The following is a 24409-nucleotide window of genomic DNA, read 5'->3' as shown; positions in this document are numbered from 1 at the left end:
CCTAGAGAGGGCCCTAGGCACCTGAGAGGGTGGATGTTACTTCAACAATGGCATTAGAGGCTCAGGGACATGGCCCTGGTGCCTGGGAGTTGGGAAAAGGGTTGATGTCACAGCTGGGGTCAAATCACCCTGGGAACCTGTCCTGTGTTCACCATTGTTTGTTGCCAGGGCCACTGGCCACAGATTTCTACCTTTTCTTCCCCGTTATCATTTCTAGTATGATTCCTGGCCCCTGCACCTCCAGTGCCCCACAGTCTGTACTTCTGGGGCCACCACCCTTCACCCATTCTTTTCCACTGCTCCCTTTGAATGCCTGCCAACGCATGGCCTGTATTTAACATGGTGTGAGGTCTGCATGTATCCCTGAACACGAGCTCCTCGGTCACAGTCTGATCTCTCTGGGTTTGGAGAGAACCTTCTACACACTGCTTGCCAGTCTCCAGCAACCATGGCCTGTTGGTGGCTGTTTTCAGAGGAGTGAGTTGGAGACCCTGCCTTCTCTCTCTGTACCATACCCCTCCCTTGTATGCTTACCATCATCAGGGCTGTCCCATTATGGGGCCTTGCCAGGCCCAGCCCTGCATAGTGGACCCTCCTCTCACTGGCCTTAATGTCCATGATGTCCCCAATCCCATGGCCTTATTTGTGTCTGTGCCTGACACACATTTGTGATGGAGCTGCTTCCTCCCACCAGAGTCAACATGCACTTCTCCAGCATTTTGTTCTGACAGGTTCTTGGCATGGAGCTGAGGATGAGGAGGCACCTTCACAGCAAGGTTTTTCTGTAGGAGTGTCAGAGGTTACAACTTCAAAGCCCTGTCTGTCCAGCCAGAAGGTCCACCCTAGTGAGACATGTGGCCCACCCTTCAAAGACATTCTGTGCCTGGTTGAGCACAATGGAATTCATCCTGAACAAGACATATATATTTGTGAGACAGAGCTTTTTCAGCACCCAAAACAGCAAATTGGAGAAAATCTTTCCAGAGGGGATGATTGGATACCTTCATGTGGGATGGACCACAGAGTTCACATGGCAGAGGAGATCTTCACATGCATGGAGGGCTGGAAGGACTTACCAGCCACCTCATGCCTTCTCCAGCACCAGGGCTCTCAAAGTGAGTGGAAGCCATACAGGGACACAGAGGACAGAGAAGCCTTTCAGACTGGACAAAATGATTACAAATGTAGTGAATGTGGGAAAACCTTCACCTGCAGCTATTCATTTGTTGAGCACCAGAAAATCCACACAGGAGAAAGGTCTTATGAATGTAACAAATGTGGGAAATTCTTTAAGTACAGTGCCAATTTCATGAAACATCTGACAGTTCACACTAGTGAAAGGACTTACGAGTGCAGAGAATGTGGAAAATCCTTTATGTACAACTACCGACTCATGAGACATAAGCGAGTTCACACTGGAGAAAGGCCTTATGAATGCAACACATGTGGGAAATTCTTTCGGTACAGCTCCACATTTGTTAGACATCAGAGAGTTCACACCGGAGAGAGGCCGTATGAGTGCAGGGAATGTGGGAAATTCTTTATGGACAGCTCCACACTCATTAAACATCAGAGAGTTCACACCGGAGAAAGACCTTATAAGTGCAATGATTGTGGGAAATTTTTTAGGTATATCTCCACACTCATTAGACATCAGAGAATTCACACTGGAGAAAGGCCTTATGAGTGCAGTGTATGTGGGGAATTGTTTAGGTACAACTCCAGCCTCGTTAAACATTGGAGAAATCATACTGGAGAAAGGCCTTATAAATGCAGTGAATGTGGGAAATCATTTAGGTACCACTGCAGACTCATCAGACACCAGAGAGTCCACACGGGAGAAAGGCCTTATGAGTGCAGCGAATGCGGGAAATTCTTTCGTTACAACTCCAACCTCATTAAACATTGGAGAAATCACACCGGAGAAAGGCCTTATGAGTGCAGAGAGTGTGGGAAAGCCTTTAGCCACAAGCATATACTTGTTGAGCACCAGAAAATCCACAGTGGAGAAAGACCTTATGAGTGCAGCAAATGCCAGAAGGCCTTTATTAGAAAGTCTCACCTGGTTCATCACCAGAAAATCCACAGCGAAGAGAGGCTTGTGTGCTCCATGAATGTGGGGAATTCTTTAGCTAAAACTCCAACCTCATTAAACATCAGAGATTTCACAATGGAGAAAGTTTACCATTGACTATTGTAATTGGGTAGTAATGTTATATAAATTCCACATTTTTATGCAACTAATCTCCAGAATATTTTTCCTCTTACAAAAAAAGTAAAATGCTGTACCCATTAACAACAACTCATTCCCCTTCCCTACTTCCCCAGAAATGTCTCAACTATGTTTCTATACTCTGTATCTATGAATTTGATATCTATTGGTACCTCATATAAGTGGATTCATACAGTATTTATCTGTTGAGACTGGCTTATTTCACTTAGGATAAGGTCTTCACGGTTCACCCACATTGTATAATGTGTCAGAATATCCTTCCTTTTTAGGTGAAATAATATTCTATGATATTTATATACCACATTTATTTATCCATTCATCTGTTAGTGGATGCTTGGGCTACTTCCACCTTTTGCCTATTGAAATAATGCTGCTATGAAGATGAGTGTACAAGTGTCTATTCAAGATTCTACTTTGAATTCTTGTAGGGTATATACTCAGAAATGGTGGTGCTGGATCATATAGGATTTCTTTTTTTTTTTTTTTTGCGAGACAGAGTCTTGCTCTGTCACCCAGGCTGGAGTGCAGTGGTGTGATCTCGGCTCATTGCAAGCTCCGCCTCCTGGGTTCATGCCATTCTCCTGCCTCACCCTCCCGAATAGCTGGGACTACAGGTGCCTGCCACCACGCCTGGCTAATTTTTTTGTATTTTTAGTAGAGACGGGGTTTCACTGTGTTAGCCAGGATGGTCCTGATCTCCTGACCTTGTGATCCGCCTGCATTGGCCTCTCAAAGTGCTGGGATTACGGGCGTGAGCCACTGCGCCTGGCCAGGATTTCTATTTTTAATATTTTTGGGAAATTTTTTTCCATAGTACCTGTGCCATTTTACGTTCCCACCAGCAGTGCACAAGGATTGCAATCTATATACATCCTCACCAACATTGTTCATTTTCTATTTCTGTTTTTGGGGTTTTTTGTAGTGCCTTTTGTTTTGGATAGCAGCTATCCTGTTGGATGTGAGGTGGAATCTATAGTGTCTTTCATTTTTATTTTGTGAATGATTAATGATGTTGAAGATCTTTTCATGTGCTTGTTAAGCATTCATGTATCTGGAAAAATATTCAAGTCTTTTTTTCCATTTTTAATGGGACAATTTTCTTTTTGTTGTTGAGTTGTAGAAGTTCTTTATACATTCTGGATATTAACTCCTTACCAGATATATGCTTTTTACATATTACCTCCCAGTCCATAGGTTGCTTTTTGCTCTGTTGATTGTGTCCTTTGATGAAATTTTAAATTTTGATATACTGTTGACTCTCTCTGTCTGTGGGTTCTGTATTCACGGATCAAAGCAACCATAGATCAAAAGTATTTGGAGCATCCATGGATTGCACTGATCATTAATCAAAAATATTTGGAAAACAAAAAGGGTAGTTGCATCTGTACTAAACATGAACATTTTTTCTTGTCATTATTCCCTAAACCATATAGTATAATAAATATTTACATAGCGTTTACATTGTATTAGAAGTTATAAATAACCTAGTGATAATCTATATAGGAAGATGTGTGTAGGTTATATGCAAACACTATCCTTTTTATGTGAGGGACCTCTTGAGCATCAGATGATTTTGGTATCTACAAGGGGTCCTGGAATCAGTCCCCCATGGACACCAAGGGATGACTGTAGTCCATTTTATCTATTTTTACTTCTGTTACCTGGGCTTTTGATGTTATATATAAAAAAAATTAGTATCAAATCCAATGCCAAGCATTTTCCCTATGTTATATTCTAAGAATTTTATATTTGTAGGTCTTACATTTAGGTCTTTTTTTTTTTTTTTCTTTTGGAGACAGAGTCTTGCTCTGTCACCCAGGCTGGAGTGCAGTAGTGGAATCTCAGCTCACTGTAACCTCCACCTCCTGGGTTCGAGCCATCACCCCACCTCAGCCTCCCAAGTAGCTTGGATTACAAGTGTATGCCACCACACACCTGGCTAATTTTTATATTTTTAGTAGAGATGGGGTTTTGCCATGTTGGCCAGGCTGGTCTTAAACTTCTGGCCTTAAGTGATCCCCCTCCCTCGGCCTCCCAAATTGCTGAGATTACAGGCAGGAGTTGTAATGCACTGTGCCTGGCTACATTTAGATATTTAATCTACTTGGGGTTCATTTTTGCATATGGTTTAAGGCAAAAGTCCACTTTATGTGGCTATCCAGTTTTCCAAGCACCATTTGTTGAGAAGAGCATCTTTTCTCTGTTGAGTAGTCTTAGCACACTTGTCAAAATCATTTGTCCATATATGCCATGGTTTATTTGTGGATTCTCTTATTTTATTGGTCATATGTCAGTACCACACATTTTAGGTGTGTGTGAGACTCAGTTTTGAGGACAAGACTAGTGGGCTTTCACACTCCAGACTGCTGTATTCCAGCCCAAATTATTCAAATTAACCAATCCATGGGGAACATGGAAAACATAGCTAATGCAATTCCCTTGCCTTACCTAAGTTGTCCCCTGCAGCCTCGGGTTGCTGTTACTCTGTCTCAGATGCAACCCTCTGTGGGACCCTACCCAAATTCTCTCATTCTTAGCTATAGGTAATAAATAGTTCTGATTTTGTGTATCCAAGCGACATTGGCTTGTTTCTTGCTGTCAAAAGAACCCAGAAAGGTATTATGAATCTAGTGAATGTTGGAAAGTCTTTAGCCATTAGTGTAACCTCATTTCGTGCCAGCAAGTTCACCCTAGAGAAAAGTAGAAGTGAAGGCAATGTCATCTTTCCTTGTTAACATAATTAACTCGGTAGAGCAATGCTTCGGAGATTAGCTTTTTAGGGAGAGAGCCAGCAGTTGAGCCTCCTGCATCTAAACATCCACACTAGGGATATTGTCTATACTGCCAGATATATGGGAAGATTTTGTGAACTGTGTTGCACTTTGCAACTTGATTGGGGCCTTTGCCAGAGTTATGCCCCTGCCAGCACCTATTTAAAAAAGTCATCTCTTTTCTACCAACTGGCAAAGAGCCATGGTGTGTAGCATTTTAGTCACATTAAAATGCAGTTATGGCAGCATGCTGTGTTCTCTAGGTGAAGAATTCACTAGTCACTTGAACACTTTGGAGTCCTCACCCCCTCTCCTATGACTGATTAGGGCATAGACATCAGCCTTGGACAGAAGACATGGACTGGCTTTGGCAGGCAGATTGCAGAAATTTCCTTTCTCCAGGGGAAAGTATTGGTTATCTCATTGATAGTGGTAGGAGGCAGATAAATTGCTAGGCAGACTAAGTACAGGTCCCTGGTGAAACCCAAACTTCAAGCCAATGACAGTTTAAAGCCTGAAAATTGAGCTGCCAGTTCCAAGTAGAGTCCATGACTGGAGTGAGAATTTCCTCAATGCCTTTTAGCCAATCAAATGGTGCTTTTTCCAGGCCCACCCATGGACCAATCAGTACGCAGTCCCCATTCTGAGCCCATAAAAACCCTGGGCCCAGCTACACATTGGGCTGCCCACTTTCAGGTCCCCTCTTGTTGAGAGCTTTTCTGCCACTCAATAAAGTTCCCTGCCTTGCTCACTCTCTGGTGTCCACATAATGTCATTCTTCTTGGTCATGGGACAAGAACTCGGAAACTGCCAAATGGCAGGTGTGAAAGGAGCTGTAACACTGTAGCCCTCCTGCCTTCCACCAGCCCCAGGCAGCCACCCCATGTGACAGGAAGCAGCGGCAGCAGGGCCAGGCCAGCCCATGAGCCGTGGGCTGGAGCAGGGTGGCAGGACCAAACAAGCTGTGACACACCCCCATTCACTGAAGTGTGTGGATGGTGGGAATGGACGAGCTGTAACACAAATGAGCTGTAATGCTTCCTTGGGGCTCAGACCTTGGGATTCCCTGAGCAAAAGCTGTAACACCCCTTGGGGCTCTGTGGTTGCTGGCGTCTGAGTTTTTGGGCTCTGCCATGTCCCCCTTGTCCAGATACCAGCTTCCAAGGCAGAAGCCGGTTGCAGCACGCCTGGACCAGCTGTAGGCCAAGCACAGAGCCATGGTGGGCACAGGATCCGGCTGGTAGCATGAGCCAAGCACAGCCTGTTGGACTGAGTTAGTGGAGTGAGCCCAGCAGGCCAAGTGATGTCTGGGCAGAAGTGCTTCGGCCATGGAGGTTTCTGGCTGGTGAAATGGCACTGAAAGTATCCTGTGTCATCATGACACTTGGGATGGAATTTTCCAACCTGCCAGTCACCCACACTGTGAACTCCTTCTCACCCCTAATGCACACACATACCCTGGTTGGTTTTGTGATAATAAAGGTCACATTGTTTAACCTACATTAACTCTTGGAAATCTAGTCACCGTATGCAGTGGGTTTTGAACGGAATTGGTCTCTGCTAGAATGAAAGCATGAATGGTTTTTTGTGGGACCTTTACTTTGTGAGCTCCAGAGGGAGTAGTAGGAAGCAAAAGATCAGCTTGTATGCAGATTTGGACCAATTTGCATTGCCATGAGAAGCCTCCTGGGAAAGTCTGAAGGACTTCTGCACAAAATCTCAAGCCCGGAGTACAAAGATTATTTGTATTCAGAAGAGTACAATTTGAGGAGAAAACAGTTGCCTTGATGTTTAAGGCACTGGGCAACAGTATGCACTGGGTATCCCTACCCATATTTCCCATATTTTCCCTGCATTGATGAGGGATAGCTGTTTCTTGTGAACTGCTGGAAGCTATGGGTCCTGAAGTAAAACACTATCTAGGTATATGTTCCTGGCTGTTGACCTTTAGGGCCAGATGGAAGCCATATTCTTTTTTTTTTTTTTTTTTTGAGACGTAGTCTTGCTCTGTTGCCCAGGCTGGAGTGCAGTGGGATGATCTCAGCTCACTGCAACCTCGCTTCCTGGGTTCAAGCAATTCTGCCTCATCCTTCTGAGTAGCTGGGACTATAGGTGCACGCCACCATGTCCCGCCGGCAAATTTTTGTATTTTTATTAGAGATGGGGTTTCATCATATTATATTGGCCAGGCTAGTCTCGAACTCCTGACCTCGTGACCTGCCCACCTCGGCCTCCCAAAGTGCCAGGATTAGAGGCGTGAGCCACTGCACCTGGCCGGAAGCCATATTCTATAATAAATAGTGGTTGGATTAACAGGACATGGGAGAGACTGCAGTAGAGTGGATGAGTCTTCTCTAAAGGAGCACTCACAAATGTCCCAGTAACTATGGCTGTGTGGGGTGGGGTATTACAGGAATTCCAAAGACCTAAGGACTTGTGTACCTCCTGTAGCCAAGGTCAATGTCAGAGCAACTAAATCAATGATTTTATGAATTCCTGTAGCCTCCCTGGACTATAAATTTCAAACCATAGTTGCATCATCTACATAGGGATGGGCCTTGAGCCTTCCCTAAAGATAAAAAGCCTACATAGCCTGTGCTGCCCCATCACCTGTGTGTTGGAACATCTTCCTTGTTTCAAGCTAAATGAGTGCTTTTTTGTTCTGTTGAAGTGTGTCATGTCGTGCTTGGTGAATTAATAAATCTGTCCTCTGCAACTGACAGGGTTCTTCCACTGTGAAACAAGAGGGTTGTGTATAGGTTGTGTTTAACTAACAGAGTTAATTAAACCTTTTTACTTAAAAAATTACTCAGTCTTGGGCCGGGCGCAGTGGCTCACGCCTGTAATCCCAGCACTTTGGGAGTCCGAGGCAGGTGGATCATGATGTCAGGAGATCGAGACCATCCTGGCTAACACAGTGAAACACTGTCTCTACTAAAAATACAAAAATTAGCTGGGCATGGTGGCAGGCACCTGTAATCCCAGCTACTCGGGAGGCTGAGGCAGGAGAATCATTTGAGCCCAGGAGGTGGAGATTGTGGTGAGCCGAGATGGCGCCATTGCGCTACAGCCTGGGCAACAAGAGCGAAACTCCATCTTTTTTTTTTTTTTTTTTTTTCGAGACGGAGTCTCGCTCTGTCGCCCAGGCTGGAGTGCAGTGGTGCTATCTCGGCTCACTGCAAGCTCCGCCTCCTGGATTCACGCCATTCTCCTGCCTCAGCCTCCCAAGTAGCTGGGACTACAGGTGCCCACCACCACGCCCAGCTAAGTTTTTGTATTTTTAGTAGAGAAGGGGTTTCACTGTGTTAACCAGGATGGTCTCAGTCTCCTGACCTCGTGATCTGCCCGCCTCGGCCTCCCAAAGTGCTGGGATTACAGGCATGAACCACCATGCCCGGCCACTCCATCTTAAAAAAATTTTAAAAATAGTTTATTTCTCTATTTTTGAATTTACTTTTGTTTGTGGGGGTTTTGAAGATGTATCGATGGTTTTGGTTGAGTAGGGCACTTTAGCTTTACTTCTTTTTTTTTTTTTTTTTTTTTTTTGAGACGGAGTCTCGCTCTGTCACCCAGGCTGGAGTGCAGTGGCGCAATCTCGGCTCACTGCAAGCTCCGCCTCCCGGGTTCACGCCATTCTCCTGCCTCAGCCTCTCCGAGTAGCTGGGACTACAGGCGCCCGCCACCACGCCCGGCTAATTTTTTGTATTTTTAGTAGAGACGGGGTTTCACCGTGGTCTCGATCTCCTGACCTCGTGATCCGCCCGCCTCGGCCTCCCAAAGTGCTGGGATTACAAGCGTGAGCCACCGCGCCCGGCCTAGCTTTACTTCTGAGTGCACCCAGCAGTAAAGTTTTTTTTATGATTTCCTTGGCTTTCAACAGTTCAAGTGGTTTTCTCAAGTGTGTTAGGGTACACACTGTTAGTTATTAGTGGAGGTTTTGGTAAAGTTGTGCTGGGAACAGAATGCCAGATGAGCTTATCTTCAAGCTTCAGCAGTACTGATGGTGAGCTACGTATGTTTATCCTCGTGCTTTGTGGTGCTGAATGTTGGTACCTGTGTTGGCAGTTCTAGGCAGGCTGATTCTTGGGCCTCTGGTTGGCTTTCTTAGATGCTGGTTGTGATAGCAGTGTACCAAGCATGTGAGTGCACTCTTGAGCCCCTGGGCTGCTGGTGTGGCATCCGTGATGGTGGTGGCAGTGGTGAGAAACTCTTCTGGGTCGCACTTGCTGTGCTCATTAGCAGTAGTTGCAGTGGGCTCTGTGGGCCAGCCACTAGACCAGCAGATGGCGCTTGCAGGCAGTAGATGGCTCAAGTGGGCGCAGTAGGGTATTTAGGCCTAACCTCAGCGCCCTAGGAGGAGTGCTCAGGTGTTTCACATGGTGGACTAGGTTGTGCAATCTCTGGGAGATTTTGAAAGTTTATTTTGCAATTGAGAATGGGATGTTTAGAATTTTTGTCTCCCACAGATTAAAGGTAGAGCATGGGGAAAAAACAAGCAAAACTGGGAGTTTAAAGAAAAGGAGAGAGAAGAAAAAGAAATGAAACTACAATAATACAGAAAGAACAGAGGAGAAAACTTTATTTATATTTAATACCTATGATGTGACATGCCCGGAATTAGGAGCATTCAAAAGCACCATCTCATATTATCCTCCAACTAAGCTACACATGTCAGGAAAAATTAAAATTAACAAAGGTCAACAGGGAGTAAGAAATAGAAAATGGAAAGGAAACAATTTTGGAGTGAGACCTACAAAATGATCTCAGAATTTACCCTCTGATAAGTCTTTCTTTGATCCCAGAGTGCACAAAATGTTACATGAAAAAACAATATAATTACAACTAAATTTCAAGCTTTCTATTTCATAAAGATTATGAGTCAAAATTGAGTGAGTTCAGGGACTCAGAGAAGACATTTAAAATATCTAAATGTGCCCAGTTTTACGGTTTTAGGCATGTGAGTTTTAGATTTTTTTGCTTTTTTCTTGAGACAGGGTCTCTTTCACCCAGGATGGAGTGCAGTGGCATGATCTTCACTCACAGCAGCCTCCACCTCTCAGGTTCAAGCAATCCTCCCACTGAAGCCTCCCCAGTAGCTGGGACTACAAGTGCGCACTACCATGCTTGGCTAATTTTTAACTTTTTGGTAGAGACGGGGATCTCACTATACTGCCCAGGCAGGTCTCAAACTCCTAGACTCAAATGATCCTCCCACCTCCACCTTTCAAAGTACTGGGATTACAGGCATGAGCCACTGTGCCCAGCCAGAGTTTCAGATTCTTCTTAAAGGAATAAAGTCAGAGATCTTAGAAATGAACTAAAGCACGAGCATACAACAAACGAGAGAAAAATCAGATGGTTATCAAGAATATGAATGGATATTCAAACTTGTTGGTGTTAGAGAAATGCAAATTAGATATTATTGCATGTTACTTTGAGTTCTATAAATTACTATACTATGGAAAGAAATATGGGGTGATGTAGCTGCAATCATGTATATTTCATGGAAGAGTCAAAGACTGTAGCAGTTTCATAAAGCAATCTGCTCAGGTACTGTAAAAAAATGATTTTCTAGATTATCATGTGACACAGAAAGCCTGTTTCTGGTATATCTCTCAGTCAAGTCCATAAATTCTTATGTGAGAGAAGTTTTCTCACAATACTGTTCAAGGCAGCAGGGACATGGAGACAATATGTTGTAGCATTAAGTGTAAGAGGAGGACCAAAGACATCTATGAGTGAAGTAGAAGACTGAATGTCCACACTAAAGTACAACAGGGCAGTTACTAGCATTTAAGTAGACTTCGACACAGGAGTATATATACATATTAAATACACATTTTGAGTACCAAGAAAGGGAGAGAGAAGTCTGTAGTACAGTACAATTAAACTACACAAAAAATAACAGTGCTCCTCTTTGTAAAATACTTGTAAATACAAAAACACACAACAGACCTTTAGAATCGTTGTTTACAAGTGGTGGGGTGATGAAGTGTGAGGAACAGGAATGAGTGGAAACACATCAGAACATTGAACAAGATGAGGTTCTTTTGGGGACATAAGGAGGGAATGCCCTCTCACTGTGCAGAGCCTCCTGGGCCATTGTCACCATACAGCTGCTTGTTACATGAAAGTGGAATTTCAAAAGGTAGTGAAACATCTAATAAAATATATTAAAAGGGCTGGGCATGGTGGCTCACGCCTCATGCCAAATCCCAGCACTTTAGCAGGCCAAGGAGGGTGGATCATGAGGTCAAGAGTTCAAGACCAGCCTGGCCAACGTGGTGAAACCCTGTCTGTACTAAAAATACGAAAATTAGCCAGGTGTGATGGTGCACACCTGTAGTCCCAGCTACTCAGGAGGCTGAGGCAGGAGAATTGCTTGAACCCAGGAGGCAGAGGTTGCAGTGAGCTGAGATCGTGTGACTGCACTCCAGCCTGGGCAACAGAGCAAGACTCTCTCTCTCTCTCTCTCTCCATATATATATATATTCAAAGATATGTGGCCTGTCACCAAGTATTAGATGGATGTTTGGGCCAGGCGAGGTGGCTCATGCCTGTAATCCCAGCACTTTGGGAGGCTGAGGCGGGTGGATCACCTGAGGCCAGGAGTTCAAGACCAGCCTGGCCAACATGGGGAAACCCCGTCTCTACTAAAAGTACAAAAATCAGCCAGGCATGGTGGCCATGCCTGTAATCCCAGCTATTCAGGAGGCTGAGGCAGGAGAATCGCCTGAACCTGGGAGGCAGAGGTTGCGGTGAGCCGAGATCACGCCATTGCACTCCAGCCTGGGCAACAGAGAGAGACTCTATCTCAAAAAAAGAAAAAAAAAGTTTGTTTAGTTTCTCTTGGTAAATATCTAGAAATAGAATTGTAAGATGGTAGGGATGTATTGTTGGTAAATGATTAACATGTTTTTAATTTTCAATTTTTTCAGAGACGGGGATCTCACTATATTGCCCAAACTGGTTTTGAACTTATGAACTCAAGTAATCCTCCCGTCTTAGCTTCCATGTAGCTGGCACTCCCGAACAGCTTTAACTCTTCCAGACCTTCAGTTGGGTGGTTTTTCTTTTCTTTTCCTTTCCTTTCCTTCTTTCTCTCTCCTTCCTTCCTTATTTTTGTAATTTGATAAACCAAATTTCAAGACGTTGGCCAAAAAACAGTCTTCTCCTTTACTGAATATCTCAGTGCTCCATTTTATTTTTCCCTCACCAATTCTGCAGGAGAGATCACAAGACTATGTCCATACCTTTATTTGTGGGGGTACAATTTTCAGCTAACATAGCGGCTAAATGGTTTAATTTACAATTATAGTGGTAGAAAAATAGCTCTAACCTCTGAGGTTTTGTAATTTATTGTAAAAAGCTGAATACAGGACATTTAAAGTGACCTGACAAGGTGAATACAGGACTGAGGACTAATTCATTAAATATGTCTTACATGTCTTATAGGATTACCGACAGCTAGCAACCCTATTCCTGATGTGTCCCATGCACTTAGTATTGTACCTGGCATCTAACGAGTGTTCATCAAACATGTTAGAGTAATAAATACGACAGCACAGTTTCCCTATTATAGTTTTACTTTTCTGGTAACTCTTTTAATGTATAGTCTTTACCTCTCCCTTCAAACTGTTAATGCACAATGTTTTCAAGTTTGAAAAAGAATCAGATTTTGGACACCAAACTTGAGTGTGTCCAAGGTTCCAGGACAACCTTAGCTTTTTTCCTCCTATCACAAATATGTTTCTCTATAACTATTTTTGCCACTTTCTTTGGATATCTACATAATCATCATTAATAGTTTCAGTAATAGCCTTTCACAGGAGTTATTCAGAGACAATTTCAACTCCCTGTGCAGACACTGTTGATACAATTTCAGGTGAAATGATAAATCACTTTTCAGTAATGAGATGAGATCATGCATTCCTAAACCTTTATCTCAGGGGTAGGTGCTTTCTTTGCACAAGGGCTTTGACTGGTGGAAGGCCACACTATTCTGGCAGATAATGGTAGATAAGTCGCTTTTCCTTTTCAGTTAGGTTTCAGTTTCTTAAAATAAGTGGAAAATATCTCAGATATAAGGTAATAAGTATCGTGAATAAAGTGTTGCTGGGTGGGCTGAAAGACAATAACTGATTATTCAGAAAGGAAAGATATTCCTCCTCAAACTCCCCATCATGCGATGTCTGGGTCTTTTCAATGTGCCCAGCAGAGCACATAAAACAGTCTCCAGAGCTTCGTTCTGTGTGTATTTGGCAAGCACAAAAGAGCTGACCGCTATGTGTGGAAGACCAGTTCTTTATGGTTGGCCATGTTCCTTCGGATGTTCGTCCTTTGGGAACTTGCTGTGCTTTACAGAATCTGAAAGGACAGGTCTCTGAAACATTTCTTTGACTTGTTCTAGACTGCCTTCCGGGAAAATCTGGATGCTTGCCGTTTAAAAGCCAGTGAAGCCCCTCCACGTCCTTGGAGCCCCGCAACTGCATTTCTCAACACCTCTGGAGGATCCTCCTGGGTTTCATCCTGAACGCGAGTTAAACTTAGTTAAACTTAAGTTCAGAGGCGGGGCAGGCAGCGGCCTGGGAACTACATTACCCAAAAGACACAGCGACAGACACAAGCAGCGAGTGTAGCCAATGAAGGCCTAGCGGAGAGGCGTCTACGTGGGTTCGCAATAGTGTGGGCGGGACTTCCTGCAACGTCCCATGGGGTTGTCAATATGGCTGCGTTGGGATCTGTTCACCTTCAGGCCGAGTCGAGACTGAGGTGAAAGAGCGGAAAAACGCGAGAAAAGGTTTCCCCGTTGTACAGAGGCTAGAGTGAGGCTCGGCTGAATCGGTTGCATGCGTTGGTGCCTCTGTCAGCGTCCAGGTCACTGCCGCTCCCGCCCCGCTCTTCCCTGGCTGTGCTGGCGGAGGCTGCGCCGATGAACCTGACTGAGGTGGGTGCCGCGTCCCAGGGCGCCCCGTCCGACCCCTCCTCCGAGTGCCGAAGCCCCGAGGAGGGGCCCTGCAGGTCAGGCCCCTGTGTCCCAAAGAGAGGGGCGTTCTTGTGTGGGGTACCGGTGTCCGCGGTGCTATGAGGCGGGGAAGCTCCTGTCAGGGACCTGCACGTGCGAGGCTTAGAGGCGCTGCGGAGCGGACGGCACTGGCGAGCCCGAGCGTTTTTGTCTCCACGGAGCTGAAGGTGAGGCGGAGTCTCGCCTGGGAGGCCAGCGGAGCCGCTGAAAGCCGTAGAGGGCTGTGCAGAAAGGGTTATGCCCAGAAGTAGACGTTTAAAGTTGGGAAAAACAGGATGTTAAACCAGGACAAGGGGACCGCTGAGGAGACCCCTTGAGTTATGGTAGGGATGGGCCAGAGGGGTTGCAGTAGAGGGGAAGTGTGATGAGATTCTGGATGGATCTCAGAGATATAGAGTCGACAGGATTTCCTGTTGCATCAAATATGTAGCAGTGAGGGTAGTGAAGAGTCCATTCCATGGATTTTGTTTTGGCCTGAAAATCTGAAAGAATGGAGTTGGAGAAGTCAGCTTAGGGAGCAGGTTTCAGAGAGGATTACGAGTTGCATTTTGGAGGGCAGATCATGGGTGGGTCCATAAGCCTGACGCTCCCTTTAGAAAGGCGCAGACCTGTCATAGGAAGGATTCTGGCTTATATCTGCAAAAGCGGAGTTCTGAATGGGTTAAGGAACTGGCCTACGCTGGAGACTGAGGTGTGAGGTGGTTTAGATTTCTGCACATGCGGACCCAGCAGCCCCCCAGGCCCACTCTGTGGAACAATAGGAAGGTCATCCAGACTACTGGGGAAATTGGGTCCAGATGGGGGTAGGGCTTTCTCACATCTAGTCAAGGGCCTCCAGCAAGCTTCCAGCAACTGAATTTGTAGCAGGCAGGCCTGGCTGCTGATGGGACCAGTAACTGACCTGCTTGCTTATCCCCTCCCTACAACTTATTTATTTATGAATGTATAAAACATTTTTTTTTTTTTTTGAGACAGAGTCTCGCTCCATCGCCCAGTTTGGAGTGCAGTGGCGCGATCTCGGCTCACTGCAAGCTCCACCTCCCAGATTCAAGCAATTCTCCTGCCTCAGCCTCCCGAGTAGCTGGGACTACAGGTGCCCGCCACCACTCCCGGCTAATTGTTTATATTTTTAGTAGAGACGGGGTTTCACCGTGTTAGCCAGTGTGGTCTCTATCTCCCGACCTCATGATCTGCCCACCTCAGCCTCCCAAAGTGCTGGGATTACAGGCATGAGCCACCGAGCCCGGCCGAATGTATAAAACATTTATTTAACCACTAATGAATCAGTATCCTTCTAAATATGTACACATAGGTCGACAGTTAGAAATGAACGTAACCAATAGTAAAATTTGTTCACTTAATAATTGTCGAATGTTCATTTTTCTCTTTTCTTTTTTTTTGAGACGGAGTCTTGCTCTGTCGCCAGGCTGGAGTGCAGTGGCGCGGTCTCGGCTCACTGCAACCTCTGCCTCCCGGGTTCAAGCGATTCTCCTACCTCAGCCTCCCAAGTAGCTGGGATTACAGGCATGCACCACCATGCCCATCTAATTTTTTTATTTTCGATAGAGACAGGGTTTCACCATGGTTGACCAGGATGGTCTTGATCTCTGGACCTCGTGATCCGCCCACCTCGGCCTCCCAAAGTGCTGGGATTAGAGGTGTGAGCCACCGTGCCCAGCTGAATGTTAATTTTTCTATTTGCTTGCAATGGAAAGTTTTATGTATCATATTTCCTTAACACTGTAAGAAGTGGGAAAAATACACACCCAAAATTTCAAAACCCTTCCATGTCATTTGTGCTGAAAACATGTACAAAATATTTAATCCAGTAGAAAGAAATTGCTGATACATAGTGTATACTACTTATGTTTGATGCCAATATAAGCCCTATTAGTTGGCAGTCCTTTTAATCTCTATTTTACACATAAGGGCAACTAGACTTAAGGAAGTTCAGTCCTCATCAAGATACTGAACCCTGAGGACTTACTATATAGCCTCAGATAACTTTGCTGTAGTTGCAGGGCCAGAGGTGGTTGTACAGTCAGCCTGTAGGATGCTGCAATGCTGTCTTAATCCTCATGGCCTGCCTCTTCCCACAGGGTTCATAGCAGTGGCAGCAATGCTTATGGATGCTGGGCAGGTGAGTGGAGAGTGTTTCCAGCTTTCACCCATCTCAGATGGTTTCAGCATGATGATATAGGGAATGGTGTTATCCTGAGACTGTTCACCTTTTCCTGTCTCCCTTGGGTCCAAGGAGAGCCTGTAGTTCCACCAGACCTGGGTTCCAAACTCAGTCCCTGGTTGTACAGAGTGGTTCTAGTTCTCACAACTGATGGTTTGAGATTTGGCAGGGCATCTTAAACACAGGATCCAGAATGTTCAAATGCTTGGTGGTGAGACTTAGATGGGATGCTTAGAGAACTGTAGCTTAATGTTCTAGCTGGCAAGGATAAGGAGCACAGCAGCAGGGCAGGAGGTCGGGGCATGCAGCGATCAGGCATGAAATGGCAGCCTGAGGTTGTCTAGGTTTTTGTTTTGTTTTGTTTTTGAGACAGAATCTCGCTCTGTCACCAGGCTGGAGTGCAGTGGCGCAATCTCGGCTCACTACAACCTCTGCCTCCCGGGTTCAAACTATTCTCCTGCCTCAGCCTCCCGAGTAGCTGGGATTACAGGCACCGCCACCACGCCCGGCTAATTTTTGTATTTTTAGTAGAGATGGGGTTTCACTATGTTGGCCAGGATGGTCTCAATCTCTTGACCTTGTGATCCGCCTGCCTCGGCCCTCCCAAAGTGCTGGGATTACAGGCTTGAGCCACCACACCTGGCCTTGTTTTTTTTTTAGACAGAGTCTCGCTCTGTCACCCAGGCGGGAGAGCATTGATGTGATCTCGGATCATTGCAACCTCTGTCTCCCAGGTTCAAGCAATTCTCCTGCCTCAGCCTTCCAAGTAGCTGGGATTACAGGCATGAGCCAACATACCCAGCTAATTTTTGTATTTTTAGTAGAGACAGGATTTCACCATGTTGGCCAGGCTAGTCTCGAACTCCTGGCCTCAAGCGATCTGCCTGCCTCAGCCTCCCAAAGTGCTGGGATTACAGGTGTGAGCCACCGTGCCCGGTGGTTCTAGGTCTTTAATCTGAGGGGGGTAGTAGCTAGGGAAGGTTTGAGAAAGAAAAAAGAGGTGATTTGACCTAGATTCTTTTTTTTTTTTTTTTTTTTGAGATGGAGTCTTGCTCTGTTGCCCAGGCTGGAGTGCAGTGATGCGAACTCGGCTCACTGCAAGCTCCGCCTCCTGGGTTCACGCCATTCTCCTGCCTCAGCCTCCCGAGTAGCTGGGATTACAGGCACCTGCCATCACGCCCGGCTAACTTTTTTTGTATTTTTTAGTAGAGACAGGGTTTCACCATGTTAGCAAGGGTGGTCTCGATCTCATGACCTCATGATCTGCCTGCCTCGGCCTCCCAAAGTGCTGGAATTACAGGCCTGAGCCACTGTACCCAGCCAGATTTGACCTAGATTCTAAGAGGCTTCCTCTGCCTTCAGAATGGAGGACAGAGTGAGGGTTAGGGAAGAACCAAGGATACCTGGGTGATAATTGCTGCCACAGTCCAGTGGAGGTTGGTGGTGGCTGGACACAAGTGGCGGCTGTGGAGGTGGGAGGGGTGGGTGGCTTCTGTAGGTTTTGATCTAGAGCTGCTCACATTTTTTGATGTACAGAGTGAGGAAGCTCAGAAGGTAGGATGCAAGAGGGAGTCAGGAATGGCCCCATTGTTTTGGCCTTGTTGAGAAGGTTGGATGTTCCAGCAACTAAGATGTGGTAAATTTTGTAGTAGGGGGAGTTTAATAGAGCATATGAAGAACCAGGTTTGGGCTAAGTCAAAAATATTCCAGAGACTCGAGTAGAGGTGCCAGGCTGGCAGTTGAACACACAGGAATGGTGTTCAGGATGGAGACATCTACTACATGATAGCCAGTGTGTACACCATGGTAAATCTGTGGGTCAGACTTAGGAATAGACATCTTTACATTCTAGAGGCAATGCTGTTAGGGAGAAGGAAGGGGAAGGAAGAGGTTGAGAACTGGATCTTTCTATTGGGCACCTGGATGGGGTTGCTGGGCATCACAAAGACAGATGAGGGAGTGGATGGACTGAGGATACGTGTGTGTGTATTTGTGTGTTTATGTTGGGGATGGCCTTTGGAAAATAAGAAAGGCTTTTGAGGGGGAGAGTGCACATAAGTTGGATGGTGAGGCATCTCCACAAAAGAGGTGAGATGGTAGTGAGGTCTGCGAGGGGCTTAGTACCCTGTTATGGACTCAACAGGGTTTTGTGGCAAGTCTTGGTTGTACCTGGGTAGTTTCATGCGAACTCTGAGACTATTTTGGCAGAAGATGGGATCAGCTAGAAACATTGCTAGTCCTGGGGTGGGGATGACATTGGGGAGGTCAGTGTATCTGGGCTTTGGATTAGAGTTGGGGGATAGAGAAAGTCGTGACTGCTTATGGGACAGCATATACATGTAGAAGGGGGAGACAGCTAAGATCTGGAACCCAAAGGAGGTGTGCAAGAATATGTGGGTTTGGAAGGCTGAGGTCAAAGCAACAAACAGGATTGGGTTGGGAGACCTTCAAAGCAATGTTTCCTAAACATTGCATTCTGGTCATTCTAGGGGCAAATAGGATTCTGGTTGCATTTGTCATGCACTGCAGGATTTCATGTGCAGACTGGCATGGTAGCACGCCATGGAAATACTCCCAGTTGGGCTGTGGTGGTTGTTAGTGTTGCAGGAGTGGAGGTGTTGGATACATGAGGGAGGTGCCATCCAAAGCCTGAGTGGAGGAGCATGAATAGATGGTTCCACCTCTGGCACTGGGCACTTAAGGGAGGAGGGTGAGTCCAAGTTTGGTTATCTGAGAGGCAAGATCTGGGTGACTCTAGGGAAATTAAGTGACAAAAGAAATGTAGGCCCCCATGTGCCAGGTGGTTTTTTTTGTTTTGTTTTGTTTTTTGAGACGGAGTCTAGCTCTGTTGCCCAGGATGGAGTGCAGTGGCACGATCTCGGCTCACTGCAACCTCTGCCTCCCAGGTTCAAGCAATACTCTGCCTCAGCCTCCCGAGTAGCTGGGATTACAGGTGCCCGCCACCATGCCCGGCTAATTTTTGTATTTTTAGTAGAGATGGGGTTTTACCATCTTGGCCAGGCTGGTCTTGAACTCCTGACCTTGTGATCCCCCTGCCTCGGCCTCCCAAAGTGCTGGAATTACAGGCATGAGCCACCATGCCCGGCCATGTGCCAGGTTTAGATGGTGCTTTTCAGTCTCTCCCCGCACCCATCTTTGTTCTATACTGGAGTCAGTGACCAGTGGCAATGAGGGGAGGGCAGGTACAGGTGCCACAAAGACCTAGTGTCTCTTCCTCCTTCAGAAGTGGGTGGAGGCTAGCAGGGGGTGGATGTGTGTGGGTGTGGTGAGGAGCACTGAAGGTCCTGGAGAAGGAAGTGTATCAGTGATTGTACCCACAGGATTTCAATCTATGAACAAGAGTGAGTGATTACAGAAAAGCCAATGACATTAAAATAATTTTTTTTTGATTGGTGAGAAATCATACCTGGATGAAATGATTTTTATTCCTTTCATTTCCTGAGTGCAGGGGGCATGCCACACTGCATAAAGCCACAGAAGAAATAGCGGATTTGGTCAGGTGGCAGATGCACAGTTGAAGGGAGAGCATACATCAGTGGCTTTATTGGGGCTTTGGCTGGAAAGGCATGCAGCAGAGAGTGAAGAGCTTAAGACTGGGTAGTTTGCATGATTTTGGCAGCCTTGGGGTATAGGGACTATCCCTGCTTTTGTGGTACAAGCCTTGTGTTGATTTAGGGCAGGAGAAAGAATCATGTGTGATTGTTAGATAGGAGGCAGTTCAGACTATGGGATCTGGATTATAAGAGAAATGTTAAAACACTGGTTGTTATTTTGGTCCTCTAATTCTTAGATTTCAAGTAGATAAATACAGATCTAAGGAAACAGCATAAGAAGTTGCTCGTGGGCCGGGCGTGGTGGCTCATGCCTGTAATCTCAGCACTTTGGGAGGCCAAGGCAGGCAGTTCACGAGGTCAGGAGTTCTAGACCAGCCTGAACAACATGGTGAAACCCCGTCTCTACTAAAAATACAAAAATTAGTCAGGCATGGTGGCACGTGCCTGTAATCCCAGCTACTCAGGAGGCTGAGGCAGGAGAATCACTTGAACCCGGGAGGCGGAGCTTGCAGTGAGCCGAGATCACACCACTGCACTCCAGCATGGCGACAGAGTGAGACTCCATCTCAAAAAAAAAAAAAAAAATGTTGCTCACAGACTAAACTGTCATAATTTTGGCAGGATTATATGGTTTTTGAGGACGTGGCCATACATTTCTCCCAGGAGGAGTGGGGAATTCTTAATGACGTTCAGAGACACCTGCACAGCGATGTGATGCTGGAGAACTTTGCACTTTTGTCATCAGTAGGTAAGGCTCTGACACCTACGTCAGTGTCTTGTGCTGGGCAATGTTTTTTCACTTTTTTCCTTGGCAGCTCTGTCTCACACCAGGTCATGGATGCTGCATCCTCTCCTGGTTTCCTGGCATATGTGTTGTGGCAGCCACAGCTGGGCTGTGTGATCTGTATCAATTTTCCTTAAGAAGCTTAGCTCTTGTCACTCTGAAGCCTTATAAGATAAGGCTCAAAAGTCAGAAGTCCTCAGATTTCTCAAGAATATCCTAATGACCTTGCCTCTCTCTGGTTAGTTTACTGTGTCCAAATGCATGACACTTTTCTCTGTGCAAGGCTTTCTCCATTCTTCTTGCTGACATAGGGATACCCTGTGTCAGGAATTTCAGGGACCTACCTTGTCACTGCTTGTGAGGACTGTGGGCTTATTTCTGCAGGACTTTCCACTAGAAGTTCTGGTAACAAGAATGCAGCATGTCCTGGGTTTATTGCTCTGTACATGCTGTCGACACCCTCCCTTTCCCTGCCTTTCCCCTAGCTTGGCTAACGCCACACCTAGATAGTTGCTCACCTTGAGCAAGGTAGAGGTCCCTGGGTGCCTGACAGAGTGGACATTACTCCATTGAAGGCAAGAGATGCTCAAAAGGACTTGGCCCTGGTGGGTGGGAGCTCGGAAGGGATGTGATGACAGGGCTGGGTTCACATCACACTGGGAATCAATCCAGTTTGATGCCCCTGCCAGTGGCCACACCACATGTCTCTCTTTTCTTCCCTATTGTGATTTCTCTTTTGACTTTCATCTCCTGGCTCCCACCTCTGACCCTACCTCTCTGGCCTCCACCTCTCACCTGTTCCTTTTTTTTTTGAGATGGAGTTTTGCTCTTGTTGCCCAGGCTGGAGTGCAGTGGTGCACGCGATCTTGACTCAGTGCAACCTCCGCCTCCCGGGCTCAAGCGATTCTCCTGCCTCAGCATCCCAAATAGCTGAGATTACAGGCATGCGCCACCACACCTGGCTAATTTTGTATTTTTAGTAGAGACGGTGTTTCTCCATGTTGGTCAGGCTGGTCTCGAACCCCCAACCTCAGCTGCTCCGCCTGCCTTGGCCTCCCAAAGTTCTGGGATTATAGGTGTGAGCCACCACACCCAGCTACCTGTTCTCTTTTACTGTTCCCTTTGTAGTGCCCTCAACATATGACCTGTACTTAAGGTGTTGGGAGGTCTGGATGTATATACTTCAGCAGTCCCTGAACACCAGCTCTACTGTCACATCAGATCTCTCTAGGTCTGGACACAGTCTTCTACACATTGTTCACCAGCAGCTATGGCCTGTTGAAAGCCATTTACTGAGGAGTAACTTGGGGACTCCACTTCTATGCTCTGCACTGTACCACTCCCTATGTTGTTCCCCATCATCAGGACTCTTTCGTTATGGGTTTCTGTCAGGCCCGGTTCTGCCCAGTAGGCTTTCCTCTCACTGGCTTTAGTGTCCTATGCCTGTCACCAATCCCGTGCTTATTTGTGAGTTGGTCTGACAGACATTTGTTATGGGGCTGCCTTTTCCCTCCAAAGTCAACATGCACTTCATGAGCATTTCTGTTTTAGGTTGTTGGCATGGAGCCAAGGATGAGGAGGCACCTTCCAAGCAATGTGTTTCTGTAGGAGTGTCACAGGTCACAACTCTAAAGCCAGCTTTGTCCACCCAGAAGGCCCAGTCCTGTGAGACATGTAGCTCACTTCTGAAGGACATTCTACACCTGGCTGAGCATGATGGAACACACCCCAAGTGTATAGCCGAGCTTTACCTGCACCAAAAGGAGCATCTTAGAGAGAAGCTCACCAGAAGTGATGAAGGGAGGCCTTCGTTTGTGAATGACAGTGTTCACCTGGCAAAGAGGAACCTCACATGCATGCAGGGTGGCAAGGATTTTACTGGTGATTCAGATCTTCAACAACAGGCTCTTCACAGTGGGTGGAAGCCACACAGGAACACTCATGGTGTGGAGGCCTTTCAAAGTGGACAGAAGGATTACAGCTGCAGCCAATGTGGGAAAGACTTTTGCCACCAACATACACTGTTTGAGCACCAGAAAATCCACATAGAGGAAAGGCCTTATGAGTGCAGTGAATGTGGCAAATTGTTTAGGTACAACTCCGACCTTATTAAACATCAGCGAAATCATACTGGAGAAAGGCCTTATAAGTGTAGTGAATGTGGAAAAGCCTTCAGCCTCAAATATAATGTTGTTCAACACCAGAAAATTCACACTGGAGAAAGGCCTTACGAGTGCAGTGAATGTGGGAAAGCTTTCCTTAGAAAGTCTCACCTACTTCAGCACCAGAGGATTCACACCAGGCCAAGGCCTTATGTGTGTAGTGAATGTGGGAAGGCCTTCCTTACACAGGCTCACCTTGTTGGTCACCAGAAAATTCATACTGGAGAACGGCCTTATGGATGCAATGAATGTGGGAAATACTTTATGTACAGTTCAGCACTCATTAGACATCAGAAAGTTCACACTGGAGAAAGGCCTTTTTATTGCTGTGAATGTGGGAAATTCTTTATGGACAGCTGCACACTCATTATTCACCAGAGAGTTCATACTGGAGAAAAACCTTATGAATGCAACGAATGTGGGAAATTCTTTAGATACCGTTCCACACTCATTAGACATCAGAAAGTTCACACTGGAGAAAAGCCTTATGAGTGTAGTGCATGTGGGAAGTTCTTTATGGACACTTCCACACTCATTATTCATCAGAGAGTTCACACTGGAGAAAAGCCTTATGAATGCAGCAAATGTGGGAAATTCTTTAGGTATTGCTTCACACTGAATAGACATCAGAGAGTTCACTCTGGAGAGAGGCCTTATGAATGCAGTGAATGTGGCAAATTCTTTGTGGACAGCTGTACACTGAAGAGTCATCAGAGAGTTCACACTGGAGAAAGACCTTTTGAATGCAGCATTTGTGGAAAATCCTTTAGATGTCGCTCCACACTTGATACACATCAGAGAATTCACACTGGTGAAAGGCCTTATGAGTGTAGTGAATGTGGGAAATTCTTTAGGCACAACTCAAATCATATTAGACATCGGAGAAATCACTTTGGAGAAAGGTCTTTTGAGTGCACTGAGTGTGGGAGAGTTTTTAGCCAAAATTCCCACCTCATTCGGCACCAAAAAGTTCACACTAGGGAAAGAACTTACAAATGCAGCAAATGTGGGAAATTTTTTATGGACAGCTCCACACTCATTAGTCATCAGAGAGTTCATACTGGAGAAAAGCCTTATGAGTGCAGTGAATGTGGGAAAGTCTTTAGATACAACTCCAGCCTCATTAAACATCGGAGAATTCACACTGGAGAGAGACCTTATCAGTGCAGTGAATGTGGGAGAGTCTTTAACCAAAATTCTCATCTCATTCAGCACCAGAAAGTTCATACCAGATAAAGAATGTATATATAAAGCAGATGGGGAAAGACTTCACACAGAAATCTACTCTGATTTAGCATTGGGACCTACGTTTTAAAAAAAGTATTCTTGTAGAATACAGATAACATAAAATCTAACATCTTAACCATGTTAAAGTGTATATAGTTCAGTACTGTTAAGTCATTCACATTGTGCAACGACTATCTAGAAGTCTTTTCAACTTATGAAACCAAGTCTATACCTTTTAAAACCTTATTCCTCACTCCAGCCTCTTGACAAGCACCACTCTGTATGAATTTTACTAGTCCAGGTACCTTATATGAGAAAACTTAAGTTTTGGTCTTCTTGTGGTTTATTTTGTGGCTTATTTTGCTTAACGTTATATTTTTAAGGTTTCATGTTCTAATCCATTAGAATTTCCATCCTTTTTAAAGGCTGAATAAAATTCTGTTACAGTCA

At 45.7% G+C, this 24409-nt stretch overlaps 2 protein-coding genes across 5 annotated transcripts in view; both read left to right on the top strand.

The window, feature by feature from the left end:
- The window catches only part of ZNF548 (zinc finger protein 548), a 13556-nt gene extending 7798 nt beyond the window's left edge, over positions 1-5758 (top strand). For all 3 annotated transcript variants that reach the window (XM_055239864.2, XM_055239858.2, XM_055239861.2), the window contains one exon: positions 732-5758. In XM_055239864.2, the coding sequence (XP_055095839.2) occupies positions 732-2191 (1460 nt within the window). In that variant the 3' untranslated portion in view covers positions 2192-5758. The remainder of the gene's footprint in view (positions 1-731) is intronic.
- ZNF17 (zinc finger protein 17) overlaps positions 1-24409 on the top strand; it is a 25062-nt gene extending 653 nt beyond the window's left edge. Inside the window, exons 1-4 of one of the 2 annotated variants that reach the window (XM_063615282.1) lie at positions 14208-15122; positions 16129-16169; positions 20408-20534; positions 22122-24409. In XM_063615282.1, the coding sequence (XP_063471352.1) occupies positions 16149-16169; positions 20408-20534; positions 22122-23968 (1995 nt within the window). In that variant the 5' untranslated portion in view covers positions 14208-15122; positions 16129-16148 and the 3' untranslated portion in view covers positions 23969-24409. Of the gene's footprint in view, positions 1-13414; positions 13952-14207; positions 15123-16128; positions 16170-20407; positions 20535-22121 lie in introns of those variants that run through there. The other variant, XM_055239814.1, reaches the window with a different exon arrangement.

This window comes from Symphalangus syndactylus, chromosome 13 (genome assembly GCF_028878055.3).
Source record: "Symphalangus syndactylus isolate Jambi chromosome 13, NHGRI_mSymSyn1-v2.1_pri, whole genome shotgun sequence".
Classification (NCBI taxonomy): Eukaryota; Metazoa; Chordata; class Mammalia; order Primates; family Hylobatidae; genus Symphalangus; species Symphalangus syndactylus.
The sequence above is the reverse complement of the archived record's forward strand: the minus strand, read 5'-3'. Positions and strand labels throughout refer to the sequence as shown.